At 41.5% G+C, this 26,707-nt stretch overlaps 1 protein-coding gene across 6 annotated transcripts in view; it reads right to left on the bottom strand.

Moving 5' to 3' along the window:
- Positions 1 to 2,686: 2,686 nt before the first annotated feature.
- The window catches only part of SPSB4 (splA/ryanodine receptor domain and SOCS box containing 4), an 81,043-nt gene continuing 57,022 nt past the window's right edge, over positions 2,687 to 26,707 (bottom strand). For all 6 annotated transcript variants that reach the window (XM_039557098.1, XM_039557092.1, XM_039557093.1 and 3 more), the window contains one exon: positions 2,687 to 3,998. In XM_039557098.1, the coding sequence (XP_039413032.1) occupies positions 3,871 to 3,998 (128 nt within the window). In that variant the 3' untranslated portion in view covers positions 2,687 to 3,870. The remainder of the gene's footprint in view (positions 3,999 to 26,707) is intronic.

The raw sequence follows: 26,707 nt of genomic DNA, 5'->3' as shown, positions 1-26,707 counted from the left end.
CAGACATTTCAACACATCCCCAGTGGTTCAATCTGAAGCAGAAATAAAGCCTTTGTAGCACAGACTTTATCAGCCTAGTAGTGGGACACATGTGACAGCTGTTACACCAAAGGACAGTGGCTTCTCAAATTTGACTCCGAATGTAGGTGTTAGAAAATTACAGCCTTAGTAAGTCTAAAAGCTGAGTGTGTCACTCAGATTACAGCACCTGTGAATCGTGATCACCAAAGCAGCACCTCCAGGGAGATAAATCAATACCCCAACCCCACATGAGTTGCAGAGGGGTGAAGAATACTGAGAAGTAAAGAAGAGAAGCTATGATACATGTTCCCACAAGTCTTAACCACTATTGTAACAGAAGAGATTCTGAACCTTCAATAATTCCTAGGAAGGGGCCACATTAGAGAATCACATGCAGAGTAGGTAAAATATTTCCTTTTGCAACCCACTAATTAGCATGCACCCCTCACAAAGGTTGCAATTTGGTTGCAGTTCCCAGGCATGTGCCCTTTCCGATCGAATACTACAACAAACTCCGGTGTTTTGCATTACAGAGCTTCTGTTCCCCTCAGTTTATCAGCCATAGGAACACTGGGTGTGAGATTAGCTCAGCTGGTCAGAGCAGAGTGCTAATAAAAGATTGTGGGTTTGATCCCCATATGGGCCATTCACTTGAGAGTTGGACTCAATGATCCTTGTGGGTCCTTCCAACGCAGAATATTCTGTGATTCTGAAATTCACTTCCATAGAATGTCTAGAGAAGCCACACTCCTGTTACTCAGGCACAGGGACACAGTGAAAGCTGAAAACCATCACATCGATTATGTTTTTTCATGTAATGAAAGGCAGAAGTGGCAGGAAATTAAAAATACAAAGGCAAGGAAGATCTCACTCCAAATCTCAAAGGAGTGCAGCTTCGTAGTAAGTGATCATCCCCTCTGTCAGATATCCCCCAGAGTGGACCTCTGGGTAGGGATCTTCCTGCATTTAGGTGGCCAGGATAGAGATTCTGAGAAGTTTCAACTGCTTTGGTTGAAGGAAGGTAACAATTTAGCGTTTGACCTCTGATTTGGGCAAAAGGCAATGCATGGCCACTTTCTAAATTATTGCTCAATTCCCTCCTGAAGCAACGTTTGCATTCCAGTAAAGGGAGCCTGGAGAATCAACATGAGGGACACAGCACCCAGGCTGGAGCTCACCAGCAGAGAGGAGACTCTTCCTGGTACTCCTTGTGAGAAGGTTCTCTGACACTTGTTTAGCCTCAATGCTTGATTCATCCTTACCTGTACTCTGTGTTTCCTATAAACGCTCTTGGAAGAGAATCCATTTGCACAGGGATGGTTAGGAAGAACACTGAAGTATCATTAATATTCTCCACAGTGCATTCTCATTACAAAGACCAAGAAAACTGTATCAAAAAGACTTTGATCTCCAAAAACATGGCCCTAATCCCATACAAAGGAGTTTATCTACCATCCACAGAATCACAACATGCAATTAGGAAACAGTAAAAGAAGAAAATTATCGTTCCTGTAGAACAAGCACTCCTTGGAAGACACTAAGTGTTAGAAAAAATATTTGAAAGTTAAAAGTAAGGATGTTTGGTTTAGAGGAATCATCACAGAAAGGGCACCAACTGACATTCCAATGCAACTGTAATTAGGTTAATTAACATACAGAGGCACCATTCGTTTGTCTTATGATATCAGTTCCGACTTTACCGTAACATTAAGAAGCTGTTGGCCTGGGTCACGTGAAAGAACACTTGTGTCACTGCAGTTATTCAAAGGAACATGAAGTCTGTAGTTACACACAGTAGAACACTAGCTTTAGGGAATGCTTACCTTACATGGACTTTGGGGGTGGAAAAATAAGATCTACCAGGATTGCTCTGCCATTCCTGAACAGGTGCTTACCTTGCTTACAACAGATCACTTGGCACAGCTTTGTTCTGCCTTTTGTGTTAGCTATCATAATTTTATAGCTCCTTCTTCCTACATACCTACTGAGACAAAACATTTAAATGAAATAAAAGCAAGCAGGAAAAGTAAAAAATGGGGATCACTGCAGTAGTTTCTTCCCCTCTGTTAAGATTAAGGGAAGGAATGCAGTATGTACCTCTCACCTTAAGTGAAAGCAAGTCTAAAATAATTCCATGCTGAAGCAGACATCAGCTTACAGTTAAGCCCAGACAAGCAAATATTAGTTATTTCATTTTTGACACCCCTGTGTTACCTTGCCCTTGTTGCTTCCACTCTTGCTTGTGTTGTTGTATCTCACATTTCTTTTTGCCAGCTGGAACTGTAATTCTGTTCCCAGAGGTGACTGAGAGCAGGGCAGCCCTCTGTGGGCTGTGATTTTGCCTGGATCACCAGTGCACAGCAGTCAAACTCCAACCAGCCTCAAAAGCACCAAGTCCCAAAGCACAGCTTGGCTCAGAAGTAAGGTTTTGTTCTGAGGAATCTGAGCAGAATGGTATTGGGAGCAAGAGCAAGGCCACACTCACGGTGAGTGGGACAAGTCAGGAATGGGACAGGACGTTGCCTGCCACATCTCTCACACAGGAACCCAGAACAGCAATCCCACAGAAGAATAAAACAGAAGCATTTGCAATGCTGCATGACGAACTGAACTTCACCTCTGGGCTATGAGCAGTACAGGTTTTAACACTTCATCAAAGGAGAGAGGAGTTTTACTTTGGACAGTAGACTTTATTAGAAATTTTCTCCTCATTCATCAGTAAATTCACATTAAAATATGCTGAAGGCAGCTCAGTCTAAACATTGGACATTCTGCCATAACAACAACTTCCAGTTTAAAAACTAAATAATGATTCAGGCAGATAACTTGAAACATGTAAGAAACGCAAACAGAAAGCAGCATCTTAAAAAAAAAGGGATGAGCCTGAAAAATTGATACATTTCAGATTGAGCTGGGGAGAAAACCAAAATCAGTCACCCCAAGATGGGAAACAGTTAAATGAGAACTCCACAGATGCTAAACAGATAAATAAACATTATAACCACACATACATTAAAAAGAAAACAAAGTACTTAGAGTTCATACCACATAAAAATCATAAATTTGTTCAAATAAAAAAAAGTGACAAGCTTTCTAAAATGTGAATATCCTAAATTCTTGGGACAAAGTGAACACTTTGTTTTAAACTGCAGAACTTTGGAGGGACTAGATTTGGTCTTGAAAACAACGAACTGCACCTTACTGTTACCAAGTCCAGAAACTGATCTGACACATAAACCATTTTTTTCCTCTCATGTTTTTAAACCACGTTCTCTTCTTCTACACAATAACCTGCTTTTTTTAAACATTAGAGCTTTTAGATATTATAGGCCTAATTATGTTGAGCACTGAACATGCAGAACTCTCAACAACTCTGCTTACCAAAGACAAGGTTTAAATATTTTTCAGAAGTTACTGTCAAGACTTTTGCTAATTTATTTTTATTTATTGGGGTAAAGTGTAGGAGAGAGAAAGAAAAAGAAAAATAAAAATCATAATATTGAAGAATGCTCTGTCCTGCAGGACAGTGAATCTTGCAGGTCAGATTTTCTATTGGCATTTACCAGAGGCAACAAAGATAAACCAATGTATGAGAGATGAGAATTTTAGCCTTCAGGACTGTAAACACAACAGGCAACAGGTAACACATGAACCTCAATCAAATCAATGTTTTCACATTCTTTAGTAGTCCCCCACAGTGACCTGCTTTCACTGGTTCAGAAAAAAAATATATATTAAAAATTAAATAACACTTAAGTGTCCATCACAAAGATTTATATTTTGCTGTAAACAATTTTCTGCCATTTGCATTGATGAAGTCCAATGTGAGGCCAGAGGGTTCTAGATGTCTTATTGGTACTGTAAATAATTTTTCAGAGACAGAGGCAAAGGTAGAATTTCTATGTCATGCAGGCGGTCTCTGCCAAGAGCAAAACGAATTGATCTTCGGCACAAGTCCATTAAAGGCAGGGGTTCCGCTGGAAAAACAGGAGAAAGAAAAGAAAGAGTTAATTTTTCAGCAGCTCCATTTACAGATGTTTTATTTATTAACAGAGATTCTGTATTCTATCGATCAGTCATAAAGATAGTAATGGTATTGGGAAAACCTTGGTATCTTGAAGCAGTTAAGATAATCACTAGAAACCAAGGCAGAATTTTCTATGTTTCACCCATGGTAAGGCGCTGCAAAGTTTCACACTAGGCTTCTTTATCTGTGAAGTTTACAATAATAATGCCAAACCACTCCTCAGGCCACCCTACTAAGCTGCAGCATGAGAAGTTCCTACATTTCCAGATCTCAAACAAGACAAAGAGTTTCTGTGTTTATAATACAACATTTGTCATGTTGTGTTAACGCGAACTACACTGGCAGCTCCTGACCTTTACATCCCAGCTCCTTCTGCATCTTAGGAACTGGAACTGGCACTTAGGGGTAACCAAACTTCTCAGCCAACAGTGCTTTTCCTTACTTTCTAGGAAGTTCCTTGGAAGAAAAAACCAAACAAAACACCCTCAAAAATCTAGAGGAAACATAACCTTTTCCTCTGTGAATGAATTAGGGGAGGAGAATTTGGCTGACTGGAAGGCAGGGTGTGTGTTCTGATATGGATGTACACCAACACCCCCAAAATATATAAACAACATCTTCAGATGTCTCAAGTTTAATTTAATCAAAGTGAATTAAGTATCTGCCAGAAATGCCTCGCTGATAGCACTTAATACTGGAGACCCAAACACTGATCCCCAGCATCTCAAACCATCTCACCCCTACGTCTCATCCTGGCCTGCAAAGCTTGCACAGAACTGCAGGAACATCATGAAATTTCCACCTCATAGTAGCAAGAACCATCTCTGTGACTGCAGTGTTGGCAATGGAAATCTTTTTGCCCCGGGAACTGGAATAAAGCTGTGAAGTCTTGTACCAGTTACCGCTATCTTTAAGAACTCCAACCAGATGGATTTTTTTTGCACGTGCTGGTTTAAAAGGGTAAGAACTCAAAAGATTAAAGGAAGCTCTTCCTCTTTACATGCTAAAACAGAAGTAGTCTTAAAACCCTTACTAGCACTTTCAAATGGAGGGGAAAAAAGTCCTGTGCCTATACTGTAGTGATGACATTTTATAAACTTGACAGATTTCTTAAAAGCGCTCAACATTGTAGAGCACTCTTTTATGTGCCACGTGCAGGTTTACACACACTGTGTCTAGTGGAAGGTGTCCTCTCACAGCAGGGGGATGGAACCAGATGACCTTTAAAGTCCCTTTTAACCCAAACCATTCCATGACTTTATTCTATAATTCTGTGTTAATCTATCAATTTGTTAGCTGATATTTTTAAAACTACTTCCAAAAAAAAAAAAAATCATTGCAAATCACAAAATATCCAATTAAGGACTGGTTTTATACGCTGTAATTGTCTCCTCTGGTGACACACCACTGACTTAATAGATTTTCCATCATTTATCCCAGCAACACATTTGATTTGTGTTGTCCACGGTTCACTATGGTATTTCCCCAAAGTGGCTGCAAAAAAGCTTAGAAAGCATTCTGAAAGACTAAAGCTTTTTTAGCTTGTAACCCATTTCAGTGACTTGATATGGAGTCTACTTCTTGAAAATACACCTCATTGATAATTTTACCTATTAAAAATTACAAAATAAGAGCCCTCACATTCCAGTAACAAAGCAACATTTTCTACACATCGGTGATCTTAGTTTCAATTTTTTCCACAGCAGAATTATGAATGTTAAATCTTAAGGGATGAAGCTGTAAAATTCATTAACCAGGATTAATAAGCAGGAGCAAAAATAGCTCATGAGTTCTGGGACACAGAATACAACACATCTTACAAGTCTTACACCATAAACAACAGTTTTCTGAGTATCTTCCCACAATCTCTGAGGTCCCATTAGGAAGATATAAAATGAGGACTAGGAGTGTTTAAAGCCATTAACTGACCATGTGGTCTCTTTTTTTTTCCCTAGACAAAGGAATATGTAAAATGTAACCATCTGTGCAGCCAGGCACAGCGTCAATCCCAAACTTCAAAACACAATTTAAGGAAAGGTTAAATTATTTTTCAAGCTTGAAATGCGAAATGAATGTCTCCTGTCTCACTTCTACAGGGAATTTTCAAATGCTGAAGAAATGCCCTCAAGTGTTTGCAACAGCTGCTAAATTGCACATACTAAATGTGTTTTTGCAACTTGAAAATTGAACTATATTCTTTTTATTCTGCCCGACAGCAGTTCAAACCTACAACAAATTCAGAACAGGTTAGTCCTACAATACTAAATAAAAATTGTGTTTTCTGGGTGCTGGTTGTAATAACTTGAGAAAAAATTGTAATAAGAGCGTTTTAAGTTAAAAATTTATGTAGCTGTGCACAGTCCTAAATGAATAAAAATTAAATTCAGAAAAAGAAATAATCTTAATTTCAAAATAATTTATGGGACCAAGGCAGAACTTTAAAATTAAAGACTGACATTTTTCAGGCAGCCTAGCTCAAAAGAACCATCATTAACCATTTCGTGTGTACCTTAATGCCAGCACCCCCCTTTCACCACATCTCACATTTTTACTACGTATTTTACAAAGCAGGAATAAAAGCACGAGTAACTCAGTCCTTCCAGAAAGGAAAGGACTGGTTCAACCTGAGGATGTTGCCATGCACCCCACCTGAAACACGCACACAGACTTGATGTATCCAAAACACTCCACAGCACATTCAAACGCTCAAATCATATTTCCAAAATGCTGTTTTCATTTGAGGTCATACAAATACTGCTGGGAAGAGTCTAATAATGCGAGGGTTGGGAAGATGAATACTCTGAGGCCACATCGTTACCTTTAACTTGGCTACTGAAAAAGCCTTTCTTTCACACCTTTAAATATTTACCTTTGAAAAACTCTTAAATTCAGGGATATTAACTGTTTGTCTGAACATCCCACTACTTCTAATGCATATTAGGTATACCAAGAGTTGTATTTTTAAAACAACCCCCAACAGATTGCAACTGGAACATTCAAGGCCCCCAGAAGAACCTGAACTAACCATTTTTCCAAAGTCATGTGAACTCCAGGAATGTCCTTGCCATTAGAAAAAGAAGGAATGAATTGCTGAGCTGGAATGCAAAATTGCAAAGAAAACATGATTCACAAGAATGGCTCTTTGTACAAAATTCCCAACCAGGCTAAGAAATCCAAGGCGAGACACTCCAGGGCAAGGGAGCAAGCCTTGCACAGGAAATCCAGCGCTTCCTCTGGGCTGCAGCAGCACTTGGGGAGGAACTGCAGCTTTTGGGTAACACAGCTCCATGCCTGGGCCAACTCCAGCCACCTTCCTGAACGTACTTTAACTAATCACCTTCTCATTCAAAGTTTACTCTGAGACCTCTTCACCCGAAGGTATCTCCTCGTATCTGCCATATTACAGGAAATTATTTTTCAAGAAAATAAAAAATATAAAAAATTAATTATAAAAAAAATACTGCTTAATTGACATGTCAGTGTTGAATTCCTGTGTCTCCCCGTCTGGTACCAGTAGTTTAAAAAAAGGCCATTTGCAAACCTTCCTTTCCCTACACTACAGTCACACCCAGGGGAACACTTTGGGAGCACTCCTCTCACCCAGAGCTGCATTTCACCAAGAGGGCCACAACACAGCTTAAATGGCTATTTAACATAATAGCTAATAACTTAAAAATTCCTTAAATATATATTTGGTTACTTACATTAATTAAAATAGCTATTAAGTAACTATTCAGCTATGAATAACACAAAACTGTATTATTATACATACAGATACATTCATTCTAACGGTGTCATTGCTGGGTTAAGGACAAAGGCAAAGAAGTTTGTAACCAGACACAACCCTGTGCTTGTGAGCATTCCTCCAGTGCACATACATTTTTGAGAGCAATTTGCACATCATTACCAGCCGAAAAGTTCATTTAGTTTTGGCAACCTGCAGTTATTTAACAATCTGGCACTCCAGCAAGGCTGCCTCCTCTCTGCAAACAGGCTTTTGTAGTTGAGATAAAGGCATCTAGCAGCCGATAACAATAAATGTTATTAACTGCAATGTTACATATGGCTCACTCAAAAGAGCAGCTCTTAGCACACAACACTTATTTGCCAAATGACAACACTATTTTTTAAAATAAATTTGTAAAGCTCTAACAGCACCTCATGTTCATGGCTTTCAATAATCTAGGAAGAACGTATTTTTATCTCATGTTATCAAAGCAGATATAACTGGGAGGGGGAACCACAATCAGCAAAATTAAAGCTGGGTGAAGGAAGTTTTTATAAGAATTGATGTCACCAAAAATTAAGAATTTTTTTTTTTTAGTTATTTCATATACATACCTAAGACACCAAGCTACCTTATATTTCCATAGTTTTGACCTTAAACTTACTAAAAAGCACTTATATTCAGTGATCCATGTTAATATTTCCAAGTGCTGAAAGGCAGTTTTAAAGTTAGATTTAAAAAAAAAAAAAATACAGTGTTAGGAGACAGAGATGGGATAGCACATCATTAAATAAGTGGAGGACATCTCTCCAGTCCCAACTTTGCACTCCCCACAAGGGATGAGGCAGCTCATTAAGGAGCTGAAGCCACAATGCCTCAAGAAAGAAGTCTTGCAGAAGTGCTGCACAGCCAGTGCACAGAAAGCAGTCTGGAAAGGAGGAAAAAGCAGGATGGCACTGTTCCTATCCTGACGCCACTGTTCATATCCCAATGCCACTGTTTGTGTCCTACATGGCACAAGGTTTTCTGTATTTTCCACACTTTGTGGTTATTGCCCAGTTCCCCTTCCTGCTCCTGAGTCTTTACCTCTCTAAGTCAGCAGCACTCAGGTTTTGCCCAGCACTGCCTTTCACTGCTCCATTTTTACCTCATACTTTGCCAAGATCAGTGAGCATCATGATCTTCAGAGGGATGGTGTCTCCCAACGACTGATCCCTTGCCATGGAAAGGGCTCCAATATGGACACGAGGTATCAGTCCTACACTGGGCCTGCTCTGGTGGGACTCCCACATGCAGAAAGAGGGATGGGAAAGCTCCTCCACAGCTTGCCAGCACTCAGCTCCCTGATGTTTACCTGCTCCGAGGGACAATCCTCTGTCCCCCAGCAGTGCACTGAAGTGCCCACCGTATTACAGACTGCAGCATGCTTTTATTAAATCCTTTTTCCTCAATTTTCATCCCTCCTCCAGTTATTAAGACACCTGCTAAGAGGTAACGTGGCCTAAGTGTTTCCATTAGGGTGATTTAGAGTATGCAGAAATCTGTAACTACCATTTAATTATCACACACAATAAGAATACAAATATATGTAAGCCAGGAGTTTTCCTTCCAACCTTTCTGTCAAAGCTTAATTATTGTTTTAATTTTACACAGTACAGGCCAAATTCTTTCCAAAGCATAATAGGGTACATAAATACACCCCTTGTGACATATTTATGGCTTCCCTGATGCAACTGATGGAGAATTTGAGCTGTGTTCCTCAAATGGCACAATCTAGAGAAAGGAAATTGCAAATAATATATTAAAGAACACAGGCTACGACCAGCCATAAAAAATGCTAATAAATCTCCTAACAGCAACGAAAACTCGGACAAAGGATAACACTTATCTGTTTTCCCCACAGATGTCTTTAAGCTCTGTGCAGCCTAACTTTCTAAGTGAAGCACCTTAGAAATCACATTTAAATCACGGTCCAGGCGATCCAGAGCAATCACCTCTCTCGAGAATTCTGCAATTCGAAAGGGCACAGCGCGATTTGCAGGACAGCACTGTCATTTTCCCCTAAGTCCCAGGTTTATCCATCCGCCCCCGCCGGCAGCCCCTTCCCAGGCAGCTGGGAGCTTTGGCACTCGGTCCTCCAAAGCTCCCGGGTGGCAGATGGGGAGATGTTGTGTTATCAGGCACGGCTGATAAGGAGCCACTGTCTCCAACAGTTGTCTGCCTGCACAAATACAGCTCTGTGCTGTCCACACCCGCCCCTCGCTTTTAGCAGGCACGGTGGGGAAGGTGAAATACAAAAACAACACAAACACCGCCCTGTATTTGAGCTCACCCGCATCCCACAAAAATTCGGCACTTGGAATTTAGTATGTTAAAGGGAGAAAGGAAGGCAAGAAAGCTTGAACAGGGGGAAGGGCTCAGGGGTAACCCTCCCCCACACTCCTCTGCATGCCTTGGGCTGGGCAGGGAGGATTAGTTTACAGATACCTTTGGCTTTTAAGTGTTAAATGATGCAATTAAGGGCAGTTCAAAACTTCAATCAAGCAGCATTTAGCAGAATTAAGCAGAAAGAGCAGCAGTGAACAAGCAGATATTCTGCAGCATCATTTGTTTTCAGTTAATGCTCTCCAGCTGTGCTTTCTTGAGAGGAAAATGGTCGAAAAGCAGAACAGAACGAAAACAAACCAAAACCAAGCCCCAAAGCCAGTGGCCTCTTGTTATGGCTTCGATAAAGAATCTGTCCTTTCAGCACAAATACACAGCTCCGTGCAATGTCCTTTTTGCAGTTCAGAGCTTGTAGTCTCCTGGGAGGTAGACACAAGACTCAGACAACTGGTCCTGACTCATGAGCACCAGAGCCTAAATTCAATTAATTCAACACAGGCTTAAAATTTACTCCTAAAGATTTCAACTTAGTAGACTTAAGCATAGGCCTAAACATTTTTTTTAGTCGTATTGGTTATAGGAGTGTTTTTGGAAAAGTAATTTGTCTGTGTACATTTGTAGGAAGGCTATATCCATAGTTATACACACCTATACCTGCAGTGACCCCTCTTGAGAGGCTCCTCGTGGTCTCTAATAGTTCTTACCCTCTAGGTAGGTTTATGATCGACCCAAAAAAAGCCCTGATCCACCACATTTAATATGAAGAACAGGCACAGTCAAAGTCTGGCCCAGGCCAAATCTACAAGCACACCTCACTGGAAAACTCACCTGAAAATCCTCTTTTTCTGAATTACAACTGCTAATTTAAATGTATATATGCATCATAATAATTCAATTTCCATCACCACCTCCAAAACCACATGTACAACTCCTATTTTAAAACATTTTAACACACTCTTTCTACAATTTAGATTACTAAATTATACTGCTCTGAATCAGAAACTGCAAGAGAGTCAGATACTAAGAAATTTTAACAGCAAACAAGTGGCTTTTTTTTTTTTTTTAAATTGAGCAAGGCTCTGTATTAAACTGGTTTTGCCATATCTTGATAAATTTGCATGCTGACAAAGAGCATAAGCAAAACCAGTGGCCACTTCCCTTCTGAAAGAGGAAGGACACATGAATTCATTCCCTATGTGCATCAGGAAAATGTAAATAAAGGAGGATGGGCTGGAAAGATTTCCTTTCTGCCTTGATTTGTTTGTTGTTCTTCTCCCCGCAGATACTTCCACATTTCAAGCTTTGCTCTTGAACACAGTGTGAAGGTAAATTGGGACAGTTGCTTCAGTGATAATTTAAATGTCCTGTATAGCAAAGACACCAAAAATTAACAGGCGCCCTTTAAAACCAACAAACAAAACCAAGTGGTTTGACATCAGAGATGAGCCTAAGCTACAACCACAGGCTCCCCAGCTCCTCCCTGCTCGAACTTCCCCAAGTTTACCACGCTGGGAATGAAGATTTGGCTCAGAATAATCCGTAATATATACTTTATAGCTTTTAATCTCAGAAACACGTTTATCACCATTAAATTCAGTTTGTGTGCCAGCCCATAAACAGGGAAGTTAAAATGTATCAAGGTGAGAGAAGATTAAAGCTTGGATGAGAATTTCACTGAGTAGATGCACCGGAGTTCAAAGACAATGTTGTTCAGGGGTTATAGACAGATTTATAGACAAAGTAGTAACAGAAAAAGTTGAAGGAAAGTTCAGGATTCAAGGACAAACCACTGCAGACAACTATTCCAACAGGCACCCGCACACTGTGAGCAACACCCTGACTGAAATACACTGAAACAATTCCTTGCATTTCATCTCTTCATGAGATGTGTTTCATAAAAGGGCATATAAAATAGCATGCATAGGCACACACCTAAAACCACCTTTACGGCTGTGAACAAGTCCTTATTGCTCAGGAAAGGGGGGCAGGAAGTCAAAGATATTTTTGGTGAACCTCTTCTGATTCCTTTAATTCATTAACACATTTCTGCCTTAACAGCATGACAGCAGATGAGGAGATTTCTTGGTGGGAAACCTAATCATACTGATTATAATATCCTAAAATTCAAACTCGTACGTTTTCACAGCTGTTCTTAAACACATTTTTATTTTGGGTTAGCTAATCAAGGATGAGAGGAGGAGAGGGAAAAGGGAAGAGAATGAATGAGAAGCATGCAAAGAACCAAAATGTTGGACTATGCGCTGAACCCAGTGGGTCCCTGATTGCCCGACTGCCCCCTCTGCCCTTCTCCCACTGGCCTCTTTTATACCTGTTGCGTTTTGTGTGACATGTTTGTTGTGTGGGACAGTGAAGTATTCCTTTTCATCTTTTCTTGTACTGTGCCTGGCATGCTGGAGCCTCACCAGAATTTCTCCACACCACCACACTGAAATAACACACCCTCATTCGACATTTCCACTGCTTACAACTCCCACTCTCAGCTGGAACCTCTCACAATAGTTTTCTGCATGGCTCTTTAGTATTATACCAAAGTTGTATACCCTAGTTAGCAATTAAATTGATTCAAAGCATCTTTTGCACCACACTGCAGCTTTCTTTGAAGTTTCACCATATTGACAGGGTAACAGAACTGATGACTCTCCTACTTACATTAATACAAATTGTGCTGAGCTGTTTCAGACAATTAATATTTGACTACATTCCTCGTATCATCGTTACATGACATTTTCTCAGCTGCTTCAATTTAAATTAACCAGAGGCTCCAACATAATGCAGATTTTCTCAAACCAAGAGAAAAAATGACAGCAGCATGTCATTTAAATTTTAATGCAGTTGTATACAAGCTAATGATCTCTAGTGGAGATTCACCAACAATAGACCTGACTCACCACTTTATTCTAGTTTTGGTATTAACAGAATTACATAGGAATAAATCTGGAGCCATGAAGTTGCAATTAAGCTCAATATAATTAATTTGATCCAATTAGTTTAGTACCATTTATATTTTGGACTTCTTGAAAGCAATTTTTTTCTTAAGAACCATAATCTTCACCAGCAGAAAATGGGTACTGGAGATGATGTGAATTATTTTCCTACTGAATTTAGGATTCATCATTGTTCCTGGCATGCAAACACAGCTGATGCTCTCTGAACACATTCTAAAGCATTCAGTTTGAACACAAATGCACTCTCGCAGCACAGGTAGAGCACACAGGGCTGCTTCCACTCACCATTGCGCAGCTCTTCTCAATCACAAGCTCTTGTTACCATTTTTCAATGCTGACAAAGCTCTGTCTGAAATGTCACAGCCCTGTGCCCCACCTACAATCAACAGTACTGCCACGTCATCTTACAAACTCACTTTTTTTGAGATATACGAGTGTGGAAAGGATTTCCATATTATGCATTCTACAGCCACTGTGTGAGATGTGTTATCACACCCCAAGCCTCTGAAGCACCAGCACAAACCCACTGACACAGCGGGAGAGGTGAGAGGGTAGGTGGGCTAGGGAGTGGTCTGCCCACTGAAGTGACTTTTCTTGTTCCTGGGCATGTGGGGGTTAGGGGAATACAACATGAAGACAAACATTAAAACTCACAAAAACATCCCCTGGAGTTTCACACAGGATTCCTAAAATCTGATAGCTAACCGAGTTTCATTCGCTCTGAATTTCTTCACCTCTAGGGCAGCATCACTGAGCAAAACTTTACTGTACTTGGTCCTTCTGGATACATGGACAGCAGGAGCCCCCTATGAGCTGTCTTCTCTGGCCAGAACAGCTGGAAGAGAGGGTGGCAGCTGGGATGGACCTGCTGCCATTCTCCATCCATCCATCAGCCTACTCCTCACAACACTGCTTATTATACTTTGAGAACTAGGCCTGCAGGGTAATACCACTCAACTTTTCCCTGTCCTCTGCAGCCCACCAGATCCAGGCAACACATTTCCTTTGGACCTCTCAAACTCCACACAACGACTCTTCCTCCAGAGTTGCTCACTTGTTCCAATGAGTTCAAGCACAAAGCGGAGGGCAGCAAGGAGTGACCAGGGGGACTTTGACCCCGGCCCTCTCTTCCTGACACATCTCCCAGCTTCATGCTTGGTGCTTCTGTCCCCACTCGTGGTTTTATGACCACCATCTGCACAGGACCCCACTGGTGTCAGACAAGAAGAGCAGAAAGCCAGGAGCAGCTGAACCCCTGAGTGGTGTGGCCGTGCTCTGGAAGGAACTACAAAACACCACAGAGGGTCTGGCTTTATTGCTTCTCACTGATTCATTATCAAACATGCCTTGTCCATGAACAGCCTGTTCCAGCTCGCTCTGCCCCAGCAGCCAGCTGGCAGCAGTTGCACAGGTGTAAACGAAAGCATCATCTGGCCTGCAGAAAAGCTATTATGAACAAAGATTTATCTAGAATTTCAGGTCCCTAAGTCAATTTGTGAGGCTGGCAATTAAAAAAGGCATCTGGGAACAACAAAGCAAAGCCTAGCAATTCACCCACATCTTTCATGTACTTGCACGCCTGATTTCTGTAGGAAAGGGAATCTCATCCACCCACTAATACAGCTGATAGCAAATAAAAACCTAAAATGAAAGAAACCGAATATGTGCAAAAAACCTTATCACATGTGTTTTCAGATTCCTAAAGACTTTCAGGCAGGAGCTCTAGGCACTCAGCTCACTATAACATATGTGTGTGATTGACACTACAGAAAAAAAAAACATTTCTAGAATTCTACAACCTGGGGAGGTGTACAATAATTTCTTAACATGAAATATAAACTTTTTTCAATATGGTTTTAGCTCCAGTGGGATCTATTTTCTTATCTGGGCATTGGTAAATATGCAGGTACCCATTTTCTACAATAAATGAGTTTATGCAAGCCCACAGTGAGGTCTCACAATAAATGACTTGGTTCATTACAGTGCCAAGCAGACAGCACAGCTTACTGAACACAATGAGGCTATTTCCAGCCCCTACAACAGGGATGGCTTTTTTGGTCATTTTTTGGGGTTTTCACATTTTATTTACAGTTCAGAATATCAATTTCAAACTTACACAGTTAAGTTCTTCAATGGGAATAATAGTGGGGACTTCTGTTTTAGTTTTCTTCCAGGTACTGGCGTATCAATTTGACGCTAAATTTCTACTATGTTTTAATAGATTCTGGACAGACTCCTTAATTATCAGCCTCATATTTTGAACACTAATTTGTAGTGTTTCATTAATGTGATAACAAAACCAAAAAGGTGAGAGACAAATATCAATCCCATTTTAAGCTTGTGTGGCAGATATACACATATATGTAATTTTTATCGTTTATATATAACTCTATTCTGACTCTTTTCAGTCAAATCTTCTGACCTATTAAACCATTTGTCTTATTTTCTCTCTTATCAGCTGGCTCCTTCCCTATCTTCTAACCTCCTACTCTCAAATAGTGTCAGTCAGTGCACTGGGGTTTAAAAAGAAAAAGCCCTTCTACTTGTGGGTTTGGAAACATCAGGCACAGAGTATTTTACTTGTTTTATATAAAAATCTAGGTGACATTGGTGCAACAGATGAAATGCTAACTTCTAAGCCTAAATTCTTTAACTTGGTACTTAATCCAAAGTACAACCCCCCCACCCCCCGCCAAAGTATTAAAAGCACATTCAGAATTACACAGAGCACAAAAGAATGCTTCCCACCGAATTCCTTCCGCTCCCTGGCGACTCAGCCTTTTTGACTCCTCCAGCACTGTCAGCAAAGCCAAAGGGATTTTTACCAGGGTAAATACTGCTAAATGGGGTCCCCCATCCATATATATTTCACTTTATCCCTGTAGCCAAGTCATTTCTGATTGCCAAGTCAATCTGCCTGTAAGATTAATTTGATTTTTTTCCCAAGTACTCAGAGTTTGAGATAAACACTGACCCCTCGGGCATAGGAACATGCCCAGGCCACTCTGATGTCTTGGATATTTCTTAACTAATTAAGTTAATCATGTAGACAATGACTGAGCAAAAAGCTACACAGAGCTTTCCAAAACCAACCTTCACAGGGGTGGGAACAGCCAACCAGAGCAGACTTCCTGGGGAGCATTCCAAACCCATCCTCTACACCCATGGCATTAGTTCATTGTTTACTTTGGATATGCTTTTACTCCAGGAGGAGAGATCAAGACCTCGTGCTTGTTTTACGTCTTATTCAACCATACAGAGAATCAAACCCACAACCCCAAAGCACACTGTAGTCCAGCTGTAAGGGGAAGAAACAGGATGTATCCTACTTCCCGAAGTGCTGAGACTTGGTCTGCATCTCTTTGTCTTTTCAAAAATCAGAAAAAATTCTTCAGTAAGAAGGACTAACACATCAAGGAAGACGCCTTCCTTCAGAGCTGGGAGACGGGAGCAAAAACCGAAGTGGCACCAAAGCAAAGAGAACTGGGCTGACTTTATCCTTCCAAACATCTTCCAGCTCAAGAGGTAGTGAAGAAAGAAGGGCAGTGACCATCCAGATACTTCCCAGGGAACTCAAAAGGCAGCTCTGTGTGTGCTGCAGCGACAGAAGAGAGCCCTGGAGCCCTCCATTGCCTGTCCCTCCTGCTTTCCTCTACAGACATTCCCAGCGAGGCACGGCATGCTTCCTCCTGCTCACACCCTGCCTGGGAAGGTTGAGAGAGCAGGAGATTACTAATGGACAAAGACAAAAGTAATTTGGGAGTGGCCAGCACCACACCAAGATCAGTGGAAAAATATCAATGAATAAAGGAAAAATGAAAGCTTTCCTTTCTCTGTGTTTCTGTTCAGTGCATTGCTTCCATCATCTCTGCTATGATTTGAATGTTGATGTCATGAATTTCATATTCTGAATGAAATATTTTTATCATATATACTGTAATTTTTATTTACTGACACAAAACCAGAATTCTGGGCTTTGTATATTTGGGATCCTGGTACTAACTGAAATATATATTTCACTGTCTCTATGGTAACTTTCCAGATTAGAAAAAAGGCCAATGTTTTAATCTTTTTTCCTTTATTGGTGTACCTTCCAAAGACAAAAGCAGGACTGTATATTATTCATCACTGCTTCTTCCTTGGTAGGTAACATCACTTAACACTGACATTCCAGGACATTCTCCCCTTCAAAACAACAAAGCCAGATGACAGTTCCTCAAAACTCCCAGACCCCTCTCCCATTCAGCTTTGAACAAGAACTTCTACGCCTGGGCACAAGCAAACGTCATAGAGAGCAACCTGTATCACTGCTTGAGGGTCTCACAGAAAAGCAACACTCACCCTGCAGCAACAGGAGACCACAGCCCTTCTAAGCAGATTTCCAGGGTGGACCAGGACCGAGCACATTGTGTTTGTAACCTTCCAGCACCATGCGAACGTATTCCCAATAAAAACATTTGCACTACTTCTCTCTCAGAAGCATCCCACATTATTTTAGAAGCCAGCTGTGCATGATACTTGTAATTTCATCAAATTCATGCCTAGGATTATCCATATGGGTTTAGCAACTACCACTGACAGGAAAGGTCTCAAAATTTTGCCGGTTCCAAACCTGTCTGTTCCCCTTCTGTTGCTCAGTAGTCACAGCAGGACTGAATCCTTGCTTCCAAGTATGCAAACCTCAATTAATTTTATGTACATTTTTCCTTATGGGCTTTACCCAGTTTTGATGAAAGATTCAGCTCGTTGCCATGCTCTTGGCAGCAGGGATGCAGTTCCTCCCTGAGCTACCAGAGTTAAAACCACGCCACTCCCCACCAGAATTCCAAGCATGCCCAGGACTTGTGGTTCCTCTTAGGACAAGTGCACCAGAAGGGGAAAGGAGAGGAATGGGAGGGGATTTACAATAGTGACAAAACATTTAGAGAAAAAGGACTTCAGAGCAAGCCTACAAAAATTTCTGTCTTCCCTAAGGTCCCAATGCCTGGTAACCCTTCAGATGCTGATGGCTCCCTACACACACTGCACTTCAGAGCTGTTCTAAATAGCTACTGTCTATTTCCTTCCTGAAAACCCATTTCAGAGTCACAGCTCTGGGGTTTGGCACTGCTCTTCCACTGCCTATTCAGGCCAAAGCTGCAGTTCAGAGAAAATGAAGGCAAACATCACCATACAGACAGGGCAACGCCTAAACTATTTTTGGCTGACAGGTAGCCTCAGTGACACCTGCCATGCTTTGGCTTTCCTGTTTTCCCAAAACACACCTCCTGGGCAGCATGGCCCATTAGACATACAAGTATTACAACAAATACACTGCTAATATATAGCTAGACCCATTGCCATACACAGGGAACACGTCCATAATACATTTCCAACCCATTACTAAAACGTTAGTATTGACATTTAAACTAATTATATTTGCATGCACAAAGTAATCTAGAGGCCACAAAGCAGGGGAGTTAAAAGAATGACAAAGAAAACAAAATGTAAACAAACCAGCAGCTCTCTGGAGCCTCCAGATCTTTTGAGGATTCCTCTGTGCAAACTGTGCTGTGCATATCTAACATGGGGTATGGTCTTAACCCTGCAGAGCCTCAGTAAAACTCTGCCTCCTGGAAGCAGTCAGCCACGTTTTTGGGAGGCTCTGCTCAGAAGAATGTAAAACTAAGAACTGTTACCTGAAATGCAAATAATAATTATTCCCCTAAGTATCATAAACAACACACAGTGCTGGAAATTAATTTGTTTGTTGGGGTTTTTTTTATGTAATAACTAGCATGACCCTCTGCATCTACCATTTGTGAGAATTTCAAACATCACAACCCTGAAGTGCATCTGATCAGAGCAAAATAGCACTGCTCATGCAAATGCCAGAACAGTTTAAATCTTATGCAGGTCTTTACCCCTGGGTTTCAGGAACAGCAATTTAAATTTCTAGTTGCACCTCTGTGACTCCATTCTCTCCAAGGAGAAAAAGGCTGTTTCTTACTGCTCCTCTATGAGCTGTGGGCAGTGCAGGGAGCCCCAGGCAGGCAGCAGTGGCAGCCACCCTGGTCAGACAGCTGGGGCTCCTTCCCAAAGCCCCAGGCAGCCTCCAGGTGAGGAGCCCAGGCTACACTTTCCCAGGGATGTGGTCTGCGATGTAAATGAGGCTCTCCCTGAGCATGCCTTCAGAAAACACTCTCAGCAACCCAGATCTGCCATTTCCTCCTTGAAATCTCTCACTCCCAGAAGGAAAGAGAAAAAACCCTAAGATTTCCTAGCAGCAAACAGCTGCCAAGAAATGTTAAGTGTTCCCATCCAAACCCTCCTCCTTTTTCTTAAGCTTTCCATTTCTTGCTGTATTATAAATCACTCTGGGGGAATACCATGGATTCTGAACGTTTAAGAATGTTTCTAAGTGGTAAACCATCAAGTTTTACTAGACTCTTTAAAATAAAATAGTGTGGTCCATCTGCGCAAACAAATTATACACTGCTTTTTCTACATTAATTATATATTACACAGATTAACAGCCATAGAGAGAGGAAGTTAAACTAGCCCTTAGTATGGAAACCTGCTATATCTGAAACAGAACAAATATTGCAAGGGTTCAAGAAAGCTTTGGGGAGGGCATCAAAACACTCTGCAAAGAACAGTTCACTTTTATGAGCTCCAAAATGGTTTGTTAAATAACTGCAAAATATTTTTTTTAAATTCGAGTAAGAGCATTTGACCTGTGGTCAGGCAACAGGCAGGACCTCTTAAAGTGCTGCAGCTCTGGTAGGCAACAGCAGGTACCTTTTTCCCTGCAAGAGCTTCTCCTACACACACCCCCTCCAGTTTCGTTAATAAAGGAATGTACACTCGCAGGCCAATCTCCGCATCAAATCTTTCATTCCAGCAAGGTCACTGTAAAATAAGGCATTAAAAGGCTTTCAAAGTATTTCTAGAAAGATCTTGTAGAAAGGAAGGAATAACTAAAGTACAACTGAGACTGTGCCTTCCTAATGGAAATTTTCACTGAAGCTGAGCATTATGACAGGAGCAGAGTTCTTAAACCAGCAGACAGTCCAACAAACTGCAGGTAAATGCTTTCACCTGGCATCAACTGATGGACTCTTCTTTTTCACCAGTGAAGGATGATTTACACACCTGATGCACATTTTTATTTCCTGTAAGTAGTGACAGAAATTAGGAAAACAACATGAAAGGCATGGGAGAGAGTGGGCCACATTCACTCAGATCCAGTGATACTTTAGTTGCATGTCAGCAAATTTTGAGATATGTAACTCTGGGTTTTAGATGTATCATGAAACAGCACTGAGAAGTTACTGCTCACATCTGTAATAAGAAAAAAATACAGTGTAATCAACTTAAAACTATACATCTAACTAATAAAAACCAACATCAGAGAAAGAAATTATCTTGTATTACTTTTGGATTACGGACATCTGGTGTAAATATACAGCGGTGTTTGTTAGCCAGAACCTTCAAAACACTACAAAAATCATTATTTCAACACTGTAAGAACCACCACAGTGGTTTTTGGGAGTCTGGAGGCTTTATGAACACCAAACCACAGCACATGTGAGAACATGGCAGTCACGGAGGATTCTGACACATTTCCTATGCAAGGTTGGCCACACCAAAAAGGTTCTGCTATCAGTGAGCTCTGCTGCTTGTAGGGAGAGGAGCTGGATTCATGAGCTGCACTGCAGCATCGAGCCATGTCCAAACTAACACACTGGGGTTGCACTGAAACAGACACATCCCTGGGGGGCTTCTGCTTTGGAATTTGGAAGAGAGTTACACCGTTTGGCTTTGTCTTAAAAGCATCCTGTAAGAGAACATTTAGATGCAGAGTCTCCTGTCTGTATCCTCCCGCTCAAGTGGCTATGCCAGGTGCAATGTTTGTCTTGCAATGTTTGCTTGGAATGTGCTGGACATGAGACAGAGTAAAAACTGGCAGGAAATCCTGGCAAATATTGCGTGTGCGTAACATGGGCCTGAAGAGCTGAGAAATTCCCCCTGTGAATAGAAGACCACAAAGGACATCCTACCACAATGAACTCAGCTTAAACCGGTCCACGGCCTGGCCCAGAAGCAAACACCCTCATGGAACCACTCAAGAAGCCTGGTGGATCTATCACCCAACACAGGCACCCAAGAAGCCACCCCAGCCCAAAGCAGTGGCTTCTGCTTGGCACAGGCAAGTCATCAACCCTGTGCTGAGGGATGCCTGAAGTGCCTGTGCCAAGCAGGAGCTGGGATTGGCTCCTGCCAGGATCTGTTACACTGCTGTGCCACAGTGGGAATTTTCTGGAAAAAACCCAACAAACAACAAGAAGAACAAAAACAACAACACCCCCCCCCCCCCCGCCAAAGCTTCATTAAAATGTGTCTTTGTGAAGTAAAAATTGTGTTAAAACCAAAATCAGGGGTGTAAAGACTAGCTCAGCTCTTGTGCTGTCACCTCACGATCTCTTCGCTGTTACACTTTATCACCAGGAGAGATCCATTTACTGGACCTCTGTCTTGGTAGCAACATTTGACAACACATCCCCCATGGTCTGCCTTTCTCACTGGGAAAAACATTTCCCTCCCAGAGCACATATGTTAAAGACCAATTTCCAAAGAGTTTTAAGTTGTCCTGTTCCTACTGCTAAGAAAGAAAAGAAAAAACCAAGTAATTAAAAGGAGGTGACCTTTCTGCCAGGCTGGCTTCCATTACAGCAGTTTTCACACAGTGAAGAAAATTATAAAGATATTAACAGAATGAGCACCTGCCTCCTCCATGAAATGAAATTTGCTCAGTTAAAAACAACACCAAAGAGAGGAGTTCTGAAAACAAACCAGCTGCGCCACTTGGGAGGAACAGGGAAGGAGACACTTAGTGCATTAAATCACACGCTTGCTTCTTTCTTGTTACCAATAAAAATGAGTGATAGAGACCTAAATACTTCTTTGTTTTTCAATAATGCAGAAGAGGTGCAACAATATCTAAGCTGGATAAATGAACTGTAACATCTGGTCACCTCTTGAGGAGCTACCGTGTTTATCATGCTTAGCCTGGGCCATTCTCTTGGCTCACACACAGCACCTTTCTGGGACAGAGGGGACATACCCAGAGTGAGCAAACTGTGAAACCACCTTGTCCTGCACTGAGGGAGGCAGCAAGGGCTTTGGGAATGGTGTGAACCCCAGTAACAACCCACTGCCCTCCCTCCCCAGCAACACACACACCTTACCTGCCTGTCCTGCTGCAGGGCAGGGGAAGAATGCCAGGAACAGCAACCATGAGCCACCACAGTTTGACTCACGGCAGCCTTCTCTACTCTAAAATAAAGTTTCACCTTCACTTCAACTCAGTCACTGCTCATAAAGGGTAAAATATGGAGACAGTGTTCCACAACCCAGTGGCAACCTCGGCATAAATTATTTACCAACAGTTTCATCATTCTGTCAGCATCCTTGCCTTTGAAGCACAATTACCAAACCAAGCTTTAAAAAACCACAAAAAACCCACAAAAAAACCCAAGGACTGCCTTTGGAGCATTCTTCTCAAGCAGATGAAAAGAGCTCACCTAAGTGCCAGCAGCTCCTGCAAATAAGCCAAGAGACAAGGTTACTCACTTGCCAGCACCAAGAGCCAGCCTGGGTACTGCTGACAAAATTCCCAGTACTAATTTAGTAGCAAAAGCACCTGTCAAATTCATTTTTCAGAAGATGAATACTGTCGTCTTAGTCTGGTTTATCATGCCAAGCAGGAAGAATCACAGTGGCTGCTCACGCAGGCAGGAATGACATTGAAGCACTCCGGGTTTGGATGTGCCCGGCGTAATTCCATTATTAAACCATTCAGTCTTGAAGAGTGAAGCTAGACATCACTCATTCCACGCAGTCAGACTTAGGAGTCCGAAAAAAAATCTCTTCCTTAAGCAGCTTTCAGCATATTTGAATAAAAGTGACTGTGAAATATACTGAATGCATAACAGATGGCTTGCTCTGAAACTGGGCAACAGAACACATCAAGGGGATGGACACACGAAGTGTCTCTCAGCAGTGAATTATGGAGCGTGAGTCCAAGGCAAAGCCCAGCCAATCTCCAGCTCCTTCCACTTCATAGCAAGAAAAAAACCAGCCCTCAACGTCTCAAATTTGGTGTAAAATGCAATCCCTAATCCAGTTTCCTGGTGCAGAACCATTAAATTGTAGTATATGCTATATGACTGCACTACATTAGTACAGCTCTAATGCTCCAACACTTGTGTGCAATAATACAACATTTAAGCCTGATTTAAGATTGACTAAATTTAGCTCTGGAGGGGAGATTAAAAGAACTCACACCACAGAACTCGTTTAAATGAAAGCAGTAATGAGGAGATGCTGGGACAGACAAAAATCAAATGCGGCAGCTCTCAGCATGAAGAACAACTGCTCAGGAAATCCTACAACTTTGGAAACAAAAGTGGTCCAAGATGAATACCAGAAATGAACTGTGGAATAACCTCCTGAGACAGAGTATGGGAGTTTTATCATTTGGTACTTGCAGAATAGGAATGGGGCTGTGGAGAGGGGAAAGATGCTAAAACCATTCAGCCCAGAACAACAGAGTCTTCAGGCAGATGAACAAAAGCCTTCAAAAAAATGAAACAAAAGGGTCATTGAGTTTACTATGTTGCCACTGTAAATAATGCAGTATATACTATTTCATTAACTGACTGAGCCTCATCTTAGAGCAGGCTGAGTTTCTTTCCCTTTAGAGTAACAAAAGGTCAGTCCCAACATCTAGAAAGAGACTGGGTAAATTAGAAAGGGGATAAGTAAAAATTTTTATTTTCTATCCTCTTATTACTCCAATAGGCACTGGAAAATGAAACACCAAATATACAGCTATAATCTAAAGAGAAATACTGTTTCCTACAGGACCTACAGGAAAGTTACTTTGCATTTTTGCAATAAACTTCTAGTTGGCTTCTGTTCAAAGGCCATTTAAAATAAACTGGTTTTGAATAGATGGCTGAGGAACCTAACAAAACACACCTTTTTCATTAATTTTTTATTTTTATTTTTTAAATTGACTCCTGCTGTAAAATATACCCACTATTACCATGCACCAATGCAAAAGGTGCCTTTCAAGCAGGTTCCACTTGGTGTTTGCGTTGGTTGGCAGCTCCCAGGCATGCTCTGGCTGGAGCACCGGCACTGTGGCAGGGGCAGAGCTGGGCAGGTGACACAGGGCTGACAGGACAGGTGGCTCTTCTTACTGGCCACATCTGACTCCTGCTCCTGGAAGTCAGCCCACTGACTCTTAGAGGTGATGGATGAGCGACTGCTTCCCTAATTAAAGCTTGCCACTGCCCTGTTCCAGATAGTTCATGGAAGGTGGGTCTCAAGGTATTAACTGTTTTTCCTGGAACTTTGAAATCCTTTCAGAAATTGCCTGGTTGGTTGAGCAAAGCTGTGGCCTTTAGTTTAAATTTTGTGTGTAGTACCTATCTTCACATCAGAGCTCCAACTACCCCTTCTGTCCTCCTGGAAGTCTTTTAGGCAGACAAAAAAGAGGGAAAAGCCCCTGTCCTCTCTGCACACACCGTGGCACATGTGAGTGGCACTCAGACTGTGTCCCCGGCTGAGGGAATTGCTAATTACAACGCTTCTGAAATGGCTGGATTTCAAGTTGATAATATGGTTAGAGCTATTAGCTTCTTCCATTACCAGATGGGCTGGATAATGTGAAAAATAAATTACAAAACACTTTCCAGGGTTGCTTAAATGACTGATTTGTAGCTGCAGGCACCTAGTAAGTTGTGAATGATTGCTGATGTAAAAGAGCAACTCTACTGGGGACGACAGTAATTAGTCTTTACAAAATTCAGTGAAACACTGTCAGGGAGAACAAGACACGTAAGTAATTTATGCACCAATTAAACAATTGTTAGAACTTGCAAAAATTTAAAGCAGATAAATTCTGCATATAATATGCAGCACCTGTGGATTTAAAAATCTTACAATACCACTTTTCTTTCATAAGAAAATACCTGTTAAGCAAAGAAAATAACACAATGTTGTCAGCCTAAATTACTTTTTCCATCACCTATTGTTTTCCTAAAATGTTTCTCCTGTACTGTGAAACAATGTAAGTGGCCTCCCTTTCTCATTTTAGAATGAATAAGAGCTAAGACCCAGCACTGAGCTGTTAATATGTTATGCCAATAAATCTCACCTATTGTCAACTATTTAGGACTGTATATAAATGTCACTAGATACCACAAAAGACTTTAAATGTTCCTCATTTGTCAGTCCAGCTACAGCTTGCCATGAATCAAAAATCATTTTGTTAGGGTTCAGTTATTCTTTACAGGGGTCAGCACATCAAATTAACCAGATGAAAAATTGTGCCTTGAGAAAAAGCACAACATGTCACAACCTGGTTCTACCTCCTGCTACCCAGATAGGCTGAGGCTTACTCAGCTATCATCACACACTTCACAGCCTGCCAACCAAAGTATTTCCCTTTAAAATAAACATTTGAATTACAGATTATAAAGAGCAGTCTGTTTTAGCAGGTGCTCTGTCAATCCCTGTCATTCTCAAGTCTTGCCTTACCTACTCAACATGGAGAGAACACGACACTAAAATGAACAGACCACGCCAAAATTCTCCCCGCAGCTGTGCTGGGTAAACAGGAGAAAAAGAGATTTAAGCTTGAAGTACGACTTTCAGAAGGATATTCCATCTGGATAAACAAATAAAGAAAGGCAGGTTTCTCTTCCCTAGCCGTCCCAGGAAGGGTGCACCTGTGTTCCAACAGCTGTCTGACCTTCAGAAATGGTATCAAATGCAGAAAAAGGACTGCAAAGGGCACCCTGCCACCACCTCTGTGCCATGCTCACTGGCAAGGCCAGGAGAACAGGTGGGACCAGGTGCAGATCCTGCCCCACGTGTGCGGCTCCTTGCTCTGCCCTGCCCACCTCACCCACACAGCAACGCCCAGGGGCTTTCACTACGTCTAATAAAGCTTTACACACAAAACTATCTGAATATTGGTAGACCAACTGTGTCCACAGCACAAGAGAGATGTTTAGTAAGTCTAGAGACACAAATCTCTGCTGAAGAATTTGAACTCTGGAGCTGCTTTATCCATATAATGTTATTGTCTCCTTCATTCACCAGCATTTGTAGTCCTGTGGTTAATTCATTCCCTTCCAACAGGATGGCAGCTAAGTAATAATGGAGGGAGAAAAAACCCTTAAAGGTCAAGAGAATTAGCTGTATCTTACCAAAGCCAGTGAGGTCATGCATTATTCATGAATGGAGGACAGGAGTACACTCAGCTAAGAGGGCCACAGGGAACTTGAAATCTGAAGCTCCCATGATTTGTAGCCATTAAAAAGGCAAGCTGCATTATTTTATCTGAAAGCAAGAGACAGTTAACTGCTGCATCTCCTACAGAGCCTACCCACGTAGGCAAAGAGCCTGCTTCTGGTTCTCACAGGCACTGCAGAGTTCACAGGAGAACTTGACTGTTCTCCCTCAGGCACAGCAAGGAAACATGAAGGAATATTTAAGCCAACTGATATTCCTAAAGGCAAGAAA

This window comes from Corvus cornix, chromosome 9, assembly GCF_000738735.6.
Source record: "Corvus cornix cornix isolate S_Up_H32 chromosome 9, ASM73873v5, whole genome shotgun sequence".
In the NCBI taxonomy this organism is placed as follows: domain Eukaryota; kingdom Metazoa; phylum Chordata; class Aves; order Passeriformes; family Corvidae; genus Corvus; species Corvus cornix.
Note: the sequence above shows the minus strand (reverse complement) of the source record. Positions and strands in the feature narration are given on the sequence as shown.